The following is a 19,015-nucleotide window of genomic DNA, read 5'->3' on the forward strand; positions in this document are numbered from 1 at the left end:
CCTTCGGCGCCGGACCTCAGTGCAGAACGATGGAGATGCTCCTTCAGATATACTGGACCGAGGCCGTTTAGGGCTTTCAAGGTCAGCACCAACACTTTGAATTGTGCTGGGAAACGTACTGGGAGCCAATGTAGGTCTTTCAAGACCGGTGTTATGTGGTTTGAGCGGCCGCTCCCAGTCACCAGTCTAGCTGCCGCATTCTGGATTAGTTGTAGTTTCTGGGTCACCTTCAAAGGTAGCCCCACATGGAGCACATTGCAGTAGTCCAAGCGAGAGATAACTAGAGCATGCACCACTATGGCAAGACAGTCCGCAGGCAGGTAGGGTCTCAGCCTGCGTTTGCTCTCCTACTTCCAAAATACCATTGCACGATTCCTTCAGGTGTTGGGGCCCAACAGGGCCTTCTAGTCGTCGACCCCCTTACCCAAAGCTGCGGGGGGAGTTGTCTCCTGAGCCCACCCCCCAAATAAACCCGCTCTGAGGAGAAGCGAGTCCCCTTCACAGCGCTAGGCCTCGCTTCAGCCCCTGGCCGCCGCCGCGCTGCGCCTGCCAGAAGCAAGGCCCTCCCGCCTCCCACGTTCCCTCACGCGAGGCCCAGGCCTCGGCGTGAGGGGCGGGCCGAGCGAGCGAGCGAGCGGCCTCCTGGGATGCCGCCTCCTGACGCAGCTCCTCCCTGCCCGCCGTGGCTCCGCTGCAGGCCGCTTGCCGCCGCCGCCTCCTCCTCCGCGCATGTGCCTCAGGCTTTCGTAGCGGCGACGACAGCGGCAGCCGCGGAGACCACCACGACGACGCCGGGGCTTCCGCCTCCTCCCATGGCCGGGACGCGCTGGGTGCTGGGCGCGCTGCTCCGGGGCTGCGGCTGTAGCTGCAGCAGTTGCCGCCAGACCGGCGCGGCCTGCCTGCCGCTGCGCCACGCCGCCTCAGTCTCCTCCTCCGCCGCCTCCGCCGCCGGTTCCCTCGGCCTCTCCGGCCGCCGCCGCCTCCTGTTCTTGCTCGGGGCAGCCACGCAGAGCCGCGGGTTCGCCGGCTCCGCCGGGCCTCTGCCCGGCTTCGGCGCCCTGAGGAGCTCGCTGCTGCCTCCGGCCCTCGCGGGGAGATGCTACAGCCAGGTAAGGGCCCTCCTGAGGGGAGGGGAAACGGGGAACCGCCACCCCCAATACTTGGGGGCGCCTTTGGGAAATGGGTCTCCACACACAGTGGGCGCGTGAGAGAAATGCTGTTTACTTCGTTTCTGTACCGCTTTGTGGTGTTTTTCTCTCCCCACCCCACCCCGCCTTCGACAGGGGATCGTGTTCGTGCATTTGCTCCCGAGGAGTGCAGGGCGGGTGGTGCCTTTTTTATCCTCGCGACTGCCCTTTTGAGGTGGGCTGGGGGGGGGGGGACAGACCCTGGCCCAAGGTCACCCCACGTACCTTATGGTCAGTGGCGTAGCGTGGGTTGCCAGCACCCGGGGCAAGGCAAGTAATTTGCACCCCCTAACCCGTGGATTTGCGCCCCCTAACCCGTGGTTTTGCACCCCCTAACCCGTGGATTTGCGCCCCCTAACCTGTGGATTTGCGCACCCTAACCCGTGGATTTGCGCACCCTAACCTGTGCATTTGCGCACCCTAACCCGTGGATTTGCGCACCCTAACCCGTGGATTTGCGCCCCCTAACCCGTGGATTTGCGCACCCTAACCTGTGGATTTGCGCCCCCAACCCGTGGATTTGCACCCCCTAACCCGTGGATTTGCGCCCCCTAACCCGTGGATTTGCGCCCCCTAACCCGTGGATTTGCGCCCCCTAACCCGTGGATTTGCACACCCTAACCCTAACCCCAGGTGTTGCGCCCGGTGCGGCCGGCCCCCCCTGCACCCCCCACGCTACGCCACTGCTTATGGCTGAGTGGGAATTGGGACGGGCTCTCATGACGGCGTGGCTTCTTCCTTTTGCTCACTCACACACACGTGCACACACAAACACACGTGTGTGTGTATACACATATACATATATTCATACACAACACAGAGAAAGCTAAAATACTGTCCCCCAAACTGATGTTATTGGTTGGGTCATTTCCTGAGATTTATATGCCGCTTGGCTGTACGACGAAAAACCTTCAAAAACGGTTTGCGCAAGATCTTGCATCGTGAAGGATGAAACAGTGATACTGTCACTAAAAGGAAAAAGGGACACAGCCAGAATTTGAAACATACAAGAAGTTAAAAGCACAGGAACACAAATAAAGACTCACGGTGTAGAGGCCTTGTAACAGGATTGGGGGGGGGGATGCGGTCCAATCGCCTTCTCAGTCTGGCCCACTGATGGTCTGGGAATCAGCGTGTTTTTACATGAGTGGAATGTGTCCTTTTATTTAAAATGCATCTCTGGGTTATTTGTGGGGAATAGGAATTTGTTCATTTCCCCCCTCAAAATATAGTCCGGCCCCCCACAAGGTCTGAGGTGGACCGGACCTCTGCTGAAAAAGGTTGCTGACCCCTGAGCTATTGCCTGCTCTTCCCAACAGTCTCTAAAGAAGCTCCCCACCCCCTGTTTCCCAGGGTGAAGCTGTATTCTGAAGGACTAGGAAGAAACCACTTGTCTTCCTAAACTGCAGCTGCAGGGGCGACCGGATTATGTAGCCAGAGCAAGTTTGGGGATTCTCTCCCCAACCAAGCTGCTTGAGGGCGGTCCTTCTGATCATGATATTCTGTGTTCTTTCTCTCCTGGAGCTGACCAGATGGGAAGGAAACCTGGGTGCTGTTTGCTGGGTTTTCAGGTCGCCCCATTGCCCTTTCTAGTGCAATGAGAAGACAACAGTTTCTGTGATATTTCAGAAGCTTCTTGAGCATTCTTACATTTGGGGTGAGGTGGGGAGAGGGGATCTGCTGGATGGGAAAGAGACCTTGTGTACTGGAGTCCTACTTCTGACCTGGCATGGCAGGTGAAGAAGAAGCCTCAGGGTTTCAGTGGCTGGACACCTGGAAGTATGGTGCTGGCAATGTAAAAAACAGCACTGCTGGCTGCCTAGCTGTGACCCCCTAATGTGAGGGTGCTACCCTGAACACCTTTGGAAGGAAGAATGGCGTATAAATTAATAACTAAATAAGTAATAGATCCCAGTTCCCTACACCCATCTCTAACTAATATTCCAAACTCTGGAGAAAGCTGTGCAGCCTTTTGTTAGGAGCCTTTATCTCTAACATACCCAGTTCATGAATTGATGAAAATATGCTTTGTTGACACTGGAGGTACTTCCAGACAACCTATTTTTTGAATAGGTTTGTTGGATTTGTTTGCAGAGAGATTAGAAGACATGATCATTCAATGGGCATTCATTCTGACTTGTTTGTGGGGAAGTTAGATGGCAGTTGCATCAAAGCAACTATTATCCAGCACTTTCCAGTGCATTTTTCCAGTTTTTTGCTTATCAGCAAAAATAAAATCTTTTGGAGAAGTGGGTTTGTTGCACAAGACCTCCCAATCAGCTATATCTGAGCAGCCTAGATTTGCCAGTATGTGAGTGAGGTGGAATCTGCACGCATATAAATACCATTCTGAAAATGCTTTTTTTTTAAAAAAAGTGTTTTTAGAAATACATTGATTTTCCATAAGGCTCACCATCTGGTGTCACATTGCATATTGCACTTCAGACACACTTAAAACATTTTATTTGCAGCTATATAGCTGAGTCTTCAATCTCATCTAATTGTTGACTAACCCTGGCCCTTAGATGTTTGAAGGAAAACATCCAAATTCAGCTAGGTACCCATTGCTTCACCACGTGGTCCTAGTAACTGAGGAGAGTTTATTTTTCCCCACCCTTTGTGCATATTTAAGATTAAAGCAGCAATTGTAATCCACATTCTTGATTGAGAGTCATTTGAAGTAATCAAGATGCCACGCTTGTTCCTTCAATTCTGCTTTCCTTTCAAATTATATTAATAATAATAATCTATTTATTTATCATATGCTCTCAGCAAATATGTAACATAAACTCTTTTAATCATCCAGATCGTAATGTGTTTTCACTTGGTGCTGAGAAAATTTCCCATCCCATTGAAGAGACACACTTGTGACATTGAGGACATGCCTCAGAGCCATGTTAGAGTATCACATGTGCTTTTTAAGCAATCTGGTCCCTGCATGGGACATGCACAGGATGCTTCAGTCCACTTGTCACATTGCAGTGATGTCAGGTGACCTATTTTTGCCCATGTGATTTGAAAACAAACCTTGCAAACAATTGGCTGATTTCAAGTTCGGACGAAGCTCTGCAAGTAGTGCTCCTCCAGTGTATGGCGTCAGGTGTAGGGAAGGTGGGCATGGCTTGGCTGAAATGGCCTCACAGGCCTAAATAGGTCCACCCTGGTCTAGATAATATGGAACTAAATGGACCAATAGTTTGACTCGGCACGAGGCAGATACCTATATTCCTGACTCATAAATTGTGCCCTGATTATATGTTTAGTTACAAATATAATGTTGAAACGACAACTCTCTCTTTGAAGGAGCACAGCCCTCCATTTCATGATGAATATCCGCCTCTCTCAGAGTATGACCCATCTCCAACTAAGTCACGTGGCGAGGAAGATGATGTGTATCTTATTCGGGCCCAGGGTCTGCCTTACTCCTGCACTGAGGAAGATGTTCTCAACTTTTTTTCAGGTAATTTCATTTTCCCCCCTGACCAACCCACATGGCTAAGGGTCTGGATTACAAATCACATTAAATGCATGCTTTAATGTTGCATGTTGGGTTTTTTTTATTGGGGGCAGGGAGGCTGGTCAGAACTGGGGCTGCCAGGAGGGAGAGGCAATGCACTTGAAGCAGCTTCTCTCTTTCAGCTAGAGGGCACATGGGCACAGCCAGCATTTATGTTGTGGGGGGCAGGACATCCACCTGTCATCATCCTCTGTCTGGCTCTGTCTAGCAGATTCAGAATGAAACGTCTCAACAACAGTTGTTTTAAATTACTTTCCTTTGACCCCAAGTGCTCAGAAAAATCTGTCAAAATCTTTCTACAATTTCTACTTTTAGTTAAGTTTATTTATTCACTTGATTTAGGAGGAGGCAGCTTCCCCCACAGCCATGAGAGGGCGGGGAACATATTTGTTTGTATTGATCTCTAAGCAGCTCTGAGAGCCTTTCCAGCTGTAGAGCAGGATAAAAATGTTTCCAGTAAATAAGGCTACATACACTAATGTGAGGCACATATGCTGAATTGAACTATGCAGGAGTTCTGGCTAACCAATTAATTAAGTTTAGATTTCCATGCTGGCACAATATGTCTGGGACTGTGTACTTCTGTTGAATCTGTTCAGAAATGTATTGATCGCCTACATTTCTGTAGAGCTTCTCCTGGTTGTGTAGCCTGTAAAATGGCTATTTTCAGAAGCTCACAATTCCCTAGGCGTACTCATTGGCTAAAGCAATTAATCATTGCTATATGTTTTAATAAGCGCAGAGGGTTTATAAGTAACTTGGCACACCATGGAAGAGCATCTTTAAAAGTAGCAGTAGATGTGCCAACATACTGAATTCCCAGTTCTGTAGCTGAGTGGAGTTGTTGAATCCTTGGAGCTTTTAATACAACCCTGGAGATACTGGACAGTCGTCCAAATAGGGCTACCTCATTCAGGCCTTGTCCCTTTGGTGTAGGGGAATTTAGTGGCATTCTGGTATGAAACATCAAAATGTCCCATTGCATCTGAATCAGAAAAGAAGGCACCTGACGTTCCTTCCTCTGCCTACTTAATAACCTTGTAGGCAGCAAGATTCGAAATGGTGTGAATGGCATCCACTTCCTCTTAAACCGAGATGGCAAACGCAGAGGAGATGCTTTGGTTGAACTGGAGTCAGAACAGGATGTGCAAAACGCCTTGGACAAGCACAGAAGATATCTGGGTCAGCGTTATGTGGAAGGTAAGCTTCTTTTTTTGCTCGGGATTAAGTATGATTCAAGAACTCATCGCACTATTCGTCGCACTATTCAAAACAAACTCTTGTTGGTTTTTCCCCCACTGCAGTTTTTGAAATACATAATGAGGATGTTGATGCCATCATGAAGAGCTTGCACTCCAGTTCAACATCTGTGACAAACGATGGAGTGGTGAGACTGAGAGGCCTTCCCTACAGCTGCAATGAAATGGATATTTCTGAGTTCTTCTCAGGTGATTCTGCGTGGAGTAGCGATTCTGTGAGCAAGTGATTGTGAGCCTGTGTCGTCTAACGAAATGGGGATTTTTTAAAAAAATCACCTTGGAAAAATCTTGTTTGTTGTACACCTGGTATGGAGATATCAAATGAGGTTTCTAGGGTTAGCAGGAAAAGTTAACTCAAAGTGGGGGAGGGGGATGCAGAAGCAGGTTTAGATATGACTAGAAACTCCTTGTTTTCAGATCAGGAAGAATTATGAGTAATTTTTTTTTCAGATCAGGAAGAATTCTGATAAAGAGGATACAAAGATGATCTGATAGCGTTACTGGAATTGTTCTTTCCCAGAAGGGTCAAGTAACAGAATAATTCAGAAAATAGTTTTTAGTGGTGGTGATATTTTGTCACACAGGGTAGAATTAAATGGACACATTGTTTCACATTTAGGTTTAATCTGACACCTGGCAGTGAACCAAAGCTGAACATACCATCATAGTGAATCTGCTTTATCTAATTTTGTGCTGTATGAACAAGTGCCCTAGGGGGCCTCCTGCATATCTCGTGTGTGTGTGTGTGTATTTAAATTGAATGGGAGCAGGTCAAAAGGTATGCAGGTAGAAACAGGAGAGTCTTTTGTTTCATGTATTGTATGTTTAGCTTCAGGCTCTTGAGACTGATCCATAACATTTTTGCATCAGTTTGTAAATTGTACAAGAACCAAGTGCTAAAGTGTTAGTGCCGCTATATTTAAGGCAGCCTTTGATGTGCAATTTTATCATGGAGCGAGGGTTCACATTTTGCTCCTCTTAGGAAGAACAGAGCAAAATGTGCCCTGCTGCTACTGTAATGCCTTCTCTTGCAGGTTTGACTATAGTTGACATAACATTTGTTATGGACCAGAGGGGAAGAAGGAAAACGGGAGAAGCATTTGTGGTGTTTGCTACCCCAGAGATGGCTAATCAAGCCTTGTTGAAGCATAAGGAGGAAATTGGGAGCCGGTATGTTGCTATTGGATCCATGAGAGGAGTGGTGGATATATATTTTTAAAACAAAAAAAAGCAGGTGGAAGTTGGATGTATGCTGTCTCCTCCAATGAAAACATTATGCTGGATTGATTGTTGTGAGAAGGGATGGGACTTGAGAGAGGGTGATTGTATGTACCTACATATATACATGGCTTGCTCTGGTCCATGGAGTCACGAAGAGTCGGACACGACTGAACAACAACAACATATATACATTCCAGTATTGTGTGTTTAAATAGCTAGCAGTGGATATTGGACTAGAGAAACCTGGGTTTGAATTCTGGTGTCAGTCATGGATTTCACATGGTAGATTTCAACAGGGCCTTGTCTTCTGCTCCAGTTGTCATTTTAAATGAGAATAATAATATTGACTCGCTTTATAAGCTTGTCAAGAAAATACAGTGGTGCCCCGCAAGACGAATGCCTCGCAAGACGATTTTCCCTATGGGCTTGCTTCGCAAGAGGAAAGCCCATAGGGAAATCTCCGGGGACCTCTTTTAAATGCTGGCGGTGGGGAGCAAAGCCTTTCCCCCCCCCTCCGGACTTCAGAAGAGGTCCAGGAAGGCCGGCGGGGGCGAAAGGCTTTGCTCCCCACCGCCAGCATTTTAAAAGCGGTCCGGGATAGCAGGGAAGCGCTTCCTGCTATCCTGGACGGCTTTTGAAGGCAGGCGGGGGGGGGGGAGCAAAGACTTTTGCCCCCCGCCAGCCTTCAGAAGAGGTCCAGAACCTCTTCTGAAGGCAGGCGGGGGGCAAAAGTCTTTGTCCCCCCTGCCTGCCTAACTGGGGGCTTTTAAATCGCTCCGGGACTGTCCGGGGCGATTTAAAAGCCCCCGGACGGCTTTTGAAGGCAGGCGGGGGGGGGGGGGAGCAAAGACTTTTGCCCCCCGCCCGCCTTCAGAAGAGGTCCAGGGGAGAGTATTTTCTCTCTCTCATTTACAGTGGTGCTTCGCAAGACGAAAAACTCGCAAGACGAAAAGACTTGCGGAACGAATTAATTTCGTCTTGCGAGGCACCACTGTAAATGAGAGAGAAAATACTCTGAATTGGTTCACATGTAATAAATAATGGTTTTGCATTACATGAATGAACCTTGAGCTTCTCCTTGTACACTCCAGTTTTCTCTGCATTTGCATTTAACTATTTGCTCTTACCTCTGAGCCAGCAAACGAAGGCTTGAACTTTCCCTGTAAGCCATAATTTCAAAACATAGGTTGATTGTGGTTTGGATGTGACAGACCTGGGTTTACATTCTGGTTTAGTTCTTATGTAGATTTGAATACATTCCTCTCTCTGTTTCTGGTTTTTGCAAAAGTAGGAGTGCAGGAGCTTGTCTGAACTGAGCCTTTGCGTATTTGGTAAATATCAATCCTGATCTAACTCTTCTCACTTAAAAAAAAAACCCCATTATAGATACATAGAAATATTCCCAAGCCAAAAGAGTGAAATTCGAACACACAATGGCTTTTTCCGGGGCAAGATGATGGGCTATCCCACTCTGAAACAAGATTCCGAATCTGTTTTTGACGAAAGTGAGTTGAATGAGGCCTTAAGACCGACTGCTACGTATGAAAGTGATAAAGAAAATGGTAAGTTCATACAATACTTATCATTTGAGACATCTTTGACCTGCCTCTTTATGTCCTCCACGTGTTGGAGAGAGGCAGACAAGACACAGATGTAATTTGCACACATTCATTCTGGCCTTGTTCACTTTACAGAAGTTTTTAAGCAAGCATTTGAAAAGCCTCGGGATGTGTCAGAGTCTGGAAGTTTCTCCTCGCTTCACTTTGTTCATTTGAGGGGTCTGCCATTTCAAGCAACTGCACAAGATATTATAAATGTACGTAGGGGTAAGATCATTTAAAATATCCTGAACAATTTTATTAGGAACTGCTGTATTTATCCTTCAAAATGGGAATTTTAGCTTTTGTCAGTCACTGAAACTTACAAGTCCTGATTAGCCTGAAGCAGTTCTGCAAACAATTTGCTAAAACTCATTCAACCCTTCAGTTCTCTCTTGAATGCCACTACTTGTGACCTGTTCCCAATAAGCTTGTGCCACCAGGAAAATCAAGAGCACATTAGAGTATTATTTCAACTTTTAAGTCTTGGAGAGGATTGAGACAGTGAATGGTAACACTGTAATATTCACATTCAACAGCCCTGAGGATTGGGCTTGTTGGCCTGTTACTCCTTCAGTACTAATTAGGCTCCCCATCTTGATTGTGACTGATTCCTGGCCTTTAGGAAAATGCTCAGAACCACTTAGTTGTGCATGAAAAGAGAGTGGAAATGATCTTACTTTAACATCAATCTCACACGATGAACAGCTTCTGAACTGAGGACCTTTTCAAAAGCAGTTTTGAGTATGGCATGGTCTGCACTTTTAAAGAAAATAAGTAAAATTTCAGCAGAACTTGTCCAAATTAGCTTTTTGATGACAATGCAAAGTGTGTAAGCTTCAGTTGTGGAACAGGTCCAGCTCTGTGCAACAAGCAATTTGGCTTATTATGTCTGGACAGCAGCTAAGACCTTTTAACACATTACTGCTAGTCTCAAATATAGAACAGTAATTCCACTGCTTCTGCTCGGTCTTGGTTTTCAGATTTTGATAATTAAATCTTGACTTTCACCCCACATGCCTTTCTTTAAAGTTCTTTGCGCCCCTGAAACCGGTGAGGATCACTATGGAATATAATTCAAGCGGGAAAGCAACGGGAGAAGCAGATGTTCACTTTGAGACGCACGAAGATGCGATTGCAGCCATGGCCAAGAACAGGTCGAACGTGCGTAAGTGGAACGTCTGTATTTTCCCTGGGGACACAGGATTAGAAGGGGACTGCTAGACACAGCAGTGTCAGTTCAAAAGCAGGAGGAGTATATAGCAAGAGCCCTTTGAGAAGGTACATATTTTTTCCTTTAAAAATTCCTTGCGAAGATGTCCTCCTCTGATGTAAACTGCCGGGAATAGAAAGATGACAGGTTCTCTATTTTGCCCTTCCCACACCTGCCTTGAGTCAGTATAAGAAAAGATTCCAGAAGCATTCAGATGATCTGGTTGTGCAAATAGAGAGAGCAAGAGGTCTTGCAGTGGGGCGAATGGGAAAAAACGTTTTGATTGCGCTTTTGATTTTGCAAGCTGCTTTGCCGGGGTGAGTGGATGTAGAGAAAACCATTTCTGCAGCATAATGCCTGAACCTGTTTTGTTTTTAAAACCTAACATAATACTGCATTTTGAAGTATTAGATGCATTGTGTGTGCCTTTTGAGCCTAGTAAAATCATGGTCCATATTTAGTTGCAAGGCTACTGATGACAAGTGAGGAATCCTTACGTGATTACATTGCACATCAGTCTAGCGGTTTCCAAAAGCAGGCAGGTCTTGTTCATTTGCAGTTCCAGAAGTCACTACACAGCTGTGGAGTGACCACTTTAAGCAGCTGTGTCTGCTGTAAACTGGCTTTCTGGAAAAACTGAGGTCAGTAATATAGGTATCAGGTAAATGGTGGCATGTAGTGCTTGATAAGTGATATGCATTGCTGCATAAACTTTTCCTGCACAAACATTTTAAAGCATGAACGGAAAGTTAAAGCTGTTCTTCTCTCCTACAGAGCATAGATACATTGAATTATTCCTGAATTCATCGCCAAGCAGAAAAAATGGTTGCCAGTGACGATGGCATAATTCCCAAAGTATAGGTGAGTGTTAAGGCAAACTTGAATTTCTCTAGGAAACCAGACTGTTTGTCAAGTAAGCATCTGTAGAGATAATGCAATCTGTAGCAGCAGTGAATTAAAACTTCTCAGAGTGGCCAATCAGATGCTTCTGGGGGTCATGAGGGTATCCAGCTCCCCAGTAACAGGCATTCAGAGGTTTGCAGTCTCTGATCCCAGAGACATGATGCAGCCATGATGATGTGTAACCACTGCTAAGTCTTTCTTCTCCATTGCAGTGGGCAATTTCAGGCTTAAACCTTTTGGTTTAATGTGCAAATTCTCCTATGGTGTGTTATTCCATTTAATTCAAGGCTTTTAAATGCAAACAGTAAATAATGACATAATATTAGAGAAGTAAAGTAGTGGGGAACTGGTGGGTATATAGGATTTTCATGAGGTAACCATGTGAAATGGCCTTGAGAAGCTATACAGTGGTACCTTGGGTTAAGAACTTAATTCGTTCCGGAGATCCGTTCTTAACCTGAAACTGTTCTTAACCTGAAGCACCACTTTAGCTAATGGGGCCTCCCGCTGCCGCCACACCGCTGCTGCGCAATTTCTGTTCTCATCCTGAAGCAAAGTTCTTAACCCAAGGTACTATTTCTGGGTTAGCAGAGTCCGTAACCTGAAGCGACTGTAACCCGAGGTTCCACTGTACAGGAAAGTGTTGTTGCATGCTGTTCTCTGATCACGTTATTGGATGTGTAAGGAACTTTGCCCCGCTTGTGCTCATGCATTCAAGACGAAAATTGAAAGGGTATTTTCTAGTGGAAGCAGTAATTCTTTTTCTGTTTTTCTTTTGTAATCTCTTCTCTGTTCTTACGTAAATTGTGCCTTTTTGGAACATTGTCTCTATTTAAATACCTTGTGGTAGAGTTGGCTATAATAAAAACAGTCAACCAAATTTAGAGCAGCACTAATAGGAGATCTCGTATTCAAGATTTAAGTCTGCTGTGCTAAAAGAAAGTTAAAAACTAAATTCTGCATACATATTTTTTTGTATAATTTTGCTGATGCTGGAAAGGAGAGAGCTTTGCTCTTTGACAACTGGAAACCTCCCTGGGCTAAGATTGCTGCTAATTATAGCTCTCATAGTCTTTTAAGCCTGTATTTGCAGGCATAAGGACTGTTGAGATTCTCCAAATGCTAATGACACCCAGCATGTTACTGTTGTGTTACATTTGAGAGCTAAAGAAAGAGGAGGGTATTGGGCCAGGATGACTTGCATTCATATTTGTTAATTCAACACCCTCTTTCCCAACAGGATAAATCAAGATGCATTTCATTTGCACATTTTCCTAGAGCTGGAATATAGGCGTCCCCGTAACCAGCAAGGATAAATTCTAAAGGACACTTTTTCTCCTGAATTGCCTTTCAAAGTAAATCTAGCAGCTGCAGCTGCAACCCTACAAATGGTTTGTGCAGGATCTGTTTAAAACCAAAATTAAAGTTGAACTGTCCTTAAGCTTCTTGTTACATGTCCTGGTAGACTGGGGGCCAAGCTATGATGCACACAGGGTTACGTAAATGTCAGTTTCTAAAGCACGGATGGTTCAGATGCGTTGCTGATTGTTTCACTGTGGTTAAGCAAGATAGACGTGGGCTCTGATTTCAATCCCAACTCAACCGTTAAACAAAGTTAGGGGGAGACGTGTGAGATTCTGTAGCCTGCTGCCAATTGCTTATCGTGGTAGGTAGAACAGTGTTACATCTGCACCAGTCTGTTGCATGGAACTTAATGCCAGAACTGCTCTGATACAGTAATTCATGGTAGGAATTCTGTGGGTCACCAGAGGACTGAAATGCCCAAAGAAATTGCCCAAAGAAAGTCCCTTAATATTGACTAGGATAGGGAAGCTGAATTGCAGCATATGCTCAGCAGAGCACACATGGGGCTTTTGGGTCAGATGTTAGATAGGGTGCTGAATACTGGCTATAAAGAAACTGCTATTTCTCCATAAGTAGCTTCAGCTGTATTAACATTTAACTCAGAAGTGAGCAGATTGTCATGTGTGTGGTAAAGACTTAATGCTTTCAGTCTTCATCCTAGTAAGATGGTTAGGTTGATGCAACAGCCCTTGGATCCAACTAATTCCTTACATGAAAACTGATTTTTACCATGTGAATGGTTTGAATTTACCATTACCTTGCTTGGTTCTGCCAGGACATGCAAGAGGACTGACAAGACCGTTGCCAGCATTATACTTGTGCAACCAAATCCCAGATGAATATGAAGTGTATGGTTGCTAACATATGCAGAAAGTTTAAAAATGCTAGTGCCCATACCTCAGCTTTTCAACTAAACTAGCTAGGCAATGAAAGGATTTTCAGATGGGTGATTAAAGATCGCCAGGTGCTTTAGGCCCCTCTGTATAAATCTGTTCTTTTCATAGTAGAGACCAGCAAGTTTGATAGGTGAAGCTGTGCCCAACTGCTGCTGCTACCACTAAGTATAGTGACAAGTAGGTGTTAGACAAGTAGGTGTTAAACATTGCTTATTAGTTTTGCCTGTCTGATCAAGTCGATGTATTACTCTTAATAAATGAAAGCTTTTTTTCTTAATGCAGACACTGTGCTTCAGGGTTCTTTATCTGGGTTTGACACCTTTCAACACAGCTTTCAAAGGCAATACCCGTCCATTAACCATAAGACCTCTAAGAACCACACCTTTCTTCTGATTGTACATAGAAGCTACTTTCAAAAGTAAATGTGTTGGTCAGTTTTGTGTACGATCAGTAGTGCAGCTAGGGTTTATAGAAAACTAGAAGATACAAAAAATTCCATAAAAATAGTTTCGTCTACAAGGCAAGTTTGCCACAATATAAGGTACTGTGTCATTGAGCTGTTAAGCACAAGAGCCTTCCATCAAAAGTGGTTTGCCAATCCCTGTGTTTTTAATACTCTTGGTATCACTTGAAATACAAAAGCAGCCAAGGACTAGGCACTTTAAAATGCATAGTGAAAAGCTCCCGTGTTAAAATAAAGGGGAACAGGCAGTTGTTGTGTACATCAACATGTTGACTGTGTTACATGCTTTAGTTTAAGTCATATGAGAATTAATGGACCTAAGAGCCATTTTGATTTATTTCAATGGGTTTACACTAAGTATATTATTATTATTATTATTATTATTATTATTATTATTATTATTATTATTATTTTGTACCCCACCACTCTGGGCAGCTTCCAACAAAGATTAAAAATACATTAAAATGTCACACATTAAAAACTTCCCTAAACAGGGCTGCCTTCAGATGTCTTCTAAATGTCAGGTAATTGTTTATCTCTTTGACATCTGATGGGAGGGTGCCACTACCGAGGCCCTCTGCCTGATTTCCTGTAGCTTTGCTTCTCGCAATGAGGGAACCACCAAAAGGCCCTTGGCGCTGGACCTCAGTGTCCGGGCAGAACGATGGAGGTGGAGATGCTCATTCAGGTAATACTGGGCCAAGGCCATTTAGGGCTTTAAAGGTCAGCACCAACACTTCGAATTGTGCTTGGAAACGTATTGGGAGCCAATGTAGACCTTGAGGGCCACCGCTTGGGAAGGCTAAACTATTAAATTTCAGTAACTAATTGTAGTGTTATAGCTGGAACTTCAGATCAGTAATGACTTAAAGCCACATACCCTTCTACTCCATATAACGTATCATAAAATAAGCCATGTAAAACTTCAGTATGTTTATAGTAAAGATTGTCTGCACAGAACAAAACATAGCAAACAAAATATACAGCAGTTTTGTACGGATTCAAATACATTGTGCAGTTTTGATTTAATTTCCAGTACAAGTAGGTCTCTTCACACAACACACTTGGTGTGGTCTACGGTTCAAGAAAGCAGCCACCACTGTAAGAGTCAACCTCTGCTGCCGAGTAATCTTTGCAGATCAAGGTATATTCTATATCACACTTGACGGGTTTTCAAAAATCCATTGTTTTATGGGTAAGCAGCAGTATTGCGATATATGCCTTCTTAAATTTACATTTACATAAATAGGGAGTACTGCCCACATAGTCCTATTGTATCTATCACATCTACAGCTTGAATAAGCAGCTTTGCAAATAAAATAAATTGTCAAGTCATTTACAATCGGTTGCTGTCCTTGTGGGTATCCTGCAAAAATATAGACTCCCAAGTTGAGAGGCCACCAGACATGTGAGTTTTTGTGCAGTCAAAATAATTTTTGTACACAGTACATTCTCTTTCAGATATTTTGGTTACATACAATGCATTTTTTAAAGCAGCAGCATGTATAAAGCACAACCCCAAAGAAAACACAAGTTCAGGCAAAAAATAAACTTATTTGTGGTATTTTCATCTTTGGCCAGACAACCAGTTGTAGTTTGTTTTTACAGATCACCTAATTTAGTGCCAAAGACTTGTGGAGCCTATTCAACTGCTACATTTTTGCGCACACATGTGCAATTCTGTAGGCTGTAAAACATGGGTAGAATGCACCACCAAGTCCTCTAGAGGGTTTTGCAATTCAGAGCGAGGGCTCAAATTGCAGGTCGCACAGGTCTGCTGGCAGGGCAGAGTACATTCGCATAGCTCGCTCTTAGGAAATCAGACTGAGAGTGGCTCAGTGTCCTTGCCCTAGGCTGAAAATAAAGGATGAAGTGGCTTAGGCAAGACACATGCCTAGTTTGCATAGCTGACAGGGGCCCTACAAGCACTAGAGAAGTAAAAAGAGTGCCATGGTAGGAAGAGTCCTATTTATCCTTATGTGCACCCATGCTCAGGTTGCACTGCTATCCCCCAGGGAGCAGTGTCTAGATACACCTCCACCAATATCTTCTGTGTCTTCAAAAACTAAACATCTCAAGATTTACAGAACCTGCTTCTAATGCTTGTTCATCTCTTAAGCATCTGTAACACCAGTGCATGTCAGAATCTGGGTAGAACTCGGAAGTGTTCACCCAAGTCTTTTAAAGGTTTAAAAGTTAGGGCTGATTGGTCAATTCACAGCCCCCACCCCAACACGTACTCTGATTCTGCAAAAGCAGACAAAGGTGTTCTTTTGAGTAACTCTCCAAGATGTTGCAGCGTTCAGAAGCTTCTGTCTGGTGGAAATAAGCTGCCTTTGACAGGACCGCTGCCTATCGCCGTTGGAGTCCTACGAAGGGCTTGCCGAATATTGCTGCATCAAATGCTTGTGGCACAGGTTACAGACCCGCTCTGGGTAAATGCTGGAAGGAAGGGGCAGTTCATTTGCTGAACAGTCTTCACAGAACACCCCGCCACAGTTCTTGCAGGTGTTCTGAAGAGGGGAGAAAAACAAATGGAAGTTAAAACCAGCATTACATTTCCTCCTTAAGGGAGCAGCAGGAGAGAATCTCAAGTTGCCTTGTGTTTGTTTCAGGTTAATAGCTTGTCCTGTCCTTCGGGCTCAGGTTGGGCAGTTACTTCTGTTCACTATTTGCAGACTAGTTGCACTGCAGAAAGCGTGCTGGGGAGACCACACAAGGAATGCAAAATAACTTTAGCTAGGTTTTAATAACAAAAACAAAAACTCCTTTTACGTTCATTATAATATATCAATAAGCATGACCCAACCACCAGGGTACTGAGAGAGCTAGGTGCTGCTCTTTATATACTACACCCAATTGCTGACACAGCTTAATTAACACAACTTAACAGCACCTGCTATACTGCTTCACAGCTGTAAAACTAGGTCATGTTATTTGCTCTGGCCCTTAAAGACATACACATCTTGTGGAACAATAATGAACCTTCAAATTTAAAGAGACCATTCAACAACTTCCTCTCATTGCTGCACACACAACCCCCATAAAGCAGGTTATGAGAGTGGTCAAAAAGTTAGCCTTTTGTAGGAATAACAGATGCAGAGTACACTACCGGGGCAGAAGATGGATTCCCCAAGTTAAGCAGGTGAGCCACTCTGTTTAATTTTACCTTTCTTTTGCTCTGTGTACTTTCTTCTTGACACAGCTGGCACAACTCTAATTTGCCAGGTCCAAGGGGCTGCTCCTAAATAATTGAAAAACATGTTATTTAAACATACAGTTAGGCTTTTTTTTTTGCTAGCCTTTTGATGTTTCATGTGAATGTTTTGCTTACAATTTGCTGAAGCCCTCCCACTCAGACTTAAATCTCAGATGAGCTGATTAGGCTCCAAAACTCACTACTTCCCCTTCTGAGTTTGTGCGCTTTGAACATTGAAGCAGAACTCATTTGAATTTACCATTTTATAGTAATATTTGTATAGTACTCTGAAGTGGTCAGAGCACTTCATATGCGTTGGCTAGTTGTATAATCCTTATCAACAATCCCATAAAGTACCGTAAGTCAATATTATTCCCCCATATTAAAATATTCAGACTCTGTCCCTTTAAGCTGGCAATTCCCAGACTACTTACTACAAAACTAAATTCAGTACTACTCTGGGTGGCTGGGGCAATTCAGTCAGATGGGCAGGCTAAAAATAATACAAGTATGAGCTGGGACACCAAGGCCAAAAGTTGCAACAACAGGAATTTTGCGCGGACTGGAGTTTCTTCATTAATTTTATGGTTTATCAAAATAATTTTCTAACACCGCTTCTGTTCTCATTGGAGGATAACATGCTTACACAGCAGACAGGAGTCCAGAATACAACATTTTAACATTTCACTTAATGCTCAAAATATTTATACACAAATATTTGGAAATTTACAAAAACAAAAGTAAAACTTCAAATCTATAAGCCAACATTCTAAAACCAACTTCTTGATTTTTGACAAATAAGTCAAAGGCAAAATTACATGTCAGCATCCCAAAACCATCTGCACACCACTCAAGCTACTCAGCCTCTTTAGCAATTCATCATTTTAAATATTTTCCTGCATATTAAAGGCTCTTGGCTATTGACTATTCTAAAATAAGCAACACAGATGACTTACATGCTCCTCTTGCAAGATAGGAGGTGCCCTGGAAGAGAAATAAGACATTAACTTTGAATGTTATTTCATCCACATCTTAACTAATGCAAGCTGGCTATTAAGTTTGTTCTGATTTGTCATAATGGTAATGTGGTCACACACATTCATAATACTTAGATGCCCCAAGCATAAAGTAGGGTTGGTTGTCCAGGCCTCATACGAAGCTTTTGTCAAAGGCAGAATACAATCCATAAAATTAAAGTTATGAACTCCCAGGTTTTTACCAGCCCACCATGCAATGAACTCTCAAAATCCAAACACAAGGCCCTCAAGCTACTTTGTAAGCATCTGATTAGATTTACAAGAGAGCTCCGCTTGTCCACATCTTGGACCCAGAAACTAAGATGTGCTTTCTACAATTGTCAAAACTAAGACACATAACCCACATTGATGAGCACATCTACATGAAAGTTGTTTGTTTCACACTTCAGCAGAAGCCAATAGTTCAAATAGCACTTCCCTAGAAGAGCCACCACAATGTGGAGTTTTGTATTATATGCCTCTATGGGACACGGGTGGCGCTGTGGATTAAACCACAGAGCCTAGGACTTGCCGATCAGAAGGTCGGCGGTTCGAATCCCTGTGACGGGGTGAGCTCCCGTTGCTCGGTCCCTGCTCCTGCCAACCTAGCAATTCGAACGCACGTCAAAGTGCAAGTAGATAAATAGGTACCGCTCTGGCGGGAAGGTAAACAGTGTTTCCGTGTGCTGCTCTTGTTTGCCAGAAGCGGCTTAGTCAAGCTGTCTGCGGACAAACGCCGGCTCCCTCGGCCTATAGAGTGAGATGAGCGCGCAACCCCAGAGTCGGTCACGACTGGACCTAATAGTCAGGGGTCCCTTTACCTTTACCTATGATATCTATGCTACCTGAACAGACCCAACAATTTCCCTAAGCTTCTGTTTGGCCACTAAAAACCACTGCAATGGCCAAGCAATTTGGAGGGAATGTGGCATCCTGAATCTGGCCACCAATGCCCTGCAAGAAAGCAACTGTAAGCTCACAGCAAAGCTCACTCTCCAGATATGCCACCTTCAGCATAACTTATCATGGGATGTTAACTATCCTCCCTAGAGTACTTATCATAGCTGGAACACATGCTAAAAATGGTGTGCAAATATAGTATAATTGAAAAATGTCTGGATGACAATTGTCTAAATTCAGCCATTGTTTGCTAGGATGTCCCGCACAAACATCAGATA

General features: G+C 44.2%; 2 protein-coding genes across 5 annotated transcripts in view; one reads left to right on the forward strand and one right to left on the reverse strand.

Annotated features, from left to right (window-relative positions):
- The first annotated feature begins 662 nt into the window (after positions 1–662).
- On the forward strand, positions 663–12,339 carry GRSF1 (G-rich RNA sequence binding factor 1). Its single transcript, XM_081925096.1, has 10 exons — positions 663–1,109; positions 4,491–4,647; positions 5,749–5,904; positions 6,009–6,152; positions 6,998–7,133; positions 8,571–8,746; positions 8,879–9,000; positions 9,815–9,950; positions 10,770–10,856; positions 12,139–12,339. Exons 1-9 carry the CDS (start codon positions 813–815, stop codon positions 10,829–10,831), a joined length of 1,386 nt encoding a protein of 461 aa, XP_081781222.1. The 5' UTR covers positions 663–812; the 3' UTR covers positions 10,832–10,856; positions 12,139–12,339.
- A 2,201-nt stretch (positions 12,340–14,540) lies between these two features.
- RUFY3 (RUN and FYVE domain containing 3) overlaps positions 14,541–19,015 on the reverse strand; it is a 50,964-nt gene continuing 46,489 nt past the window's right edge. For all 4 annotated transcript variants that reach the window (XM_081924985.1, XM_081924986.1, XM_081924987.1 and 1 more), the window contains 3 exons: positions 17,778–17,805; positions 16,792–16,866; positions 14,541–16,135 (listed from right to left, as the gene is read on the reverse strand). In XM_081924985.1, coding sequence (XP_081781111.1) covers positions 15,992–16,135; positions 16,792–16,866; positions 17,778–17,805 — 247 coding nt within the window. In that variant the 3' untranslated portion in view covers positions 14,541–15,991. The remainder of the gene's footprint in view (positions 16,136–16,791; positions 16,867–17,777; positions 17,806–19,015) is intronic.

This window comes from Podarcis melisellensis (genome assembly GCF_964234715.1).
Source record: "Podarcis melisellensis genome assembly, chromosome: 9".
NCBI classification, from domain to species: domain Eukaryota; kingdom Metazoa; phylum Chordata; class Lepidosauria; order Squamata; family Lacertidae; genus Podarcis; species Podarcis melisellensis.

What these genes read in the sequence shown, in the direction of transcription:
- GRSF1 (XM_081925096.1), top strand. Translation starts at nt 813, where the DNA reads ATGGCCGGGACGCGCTGGGTGCTGGGCGCGCTGCTCCGGGGCTGCGGC. An exon ending in TGTTCTCAACTTTTTTTCAG is followed by an intron (nt 4,648 to 5,748) that starts GTAATTTCATTT and finishes ATAACCTTGTAG; the next exon opens with GCAGCAAGATTCGAAATGGT. An exon ending in TGAAAGTGATAAAGAAAATG is followed by an intron (nt 8,747 to 8,878) that starts GTAAGTTCATAC and finishes TTCACTTTACAG; the next exon opens with AAGTTTTTAAGCAAGCATTT.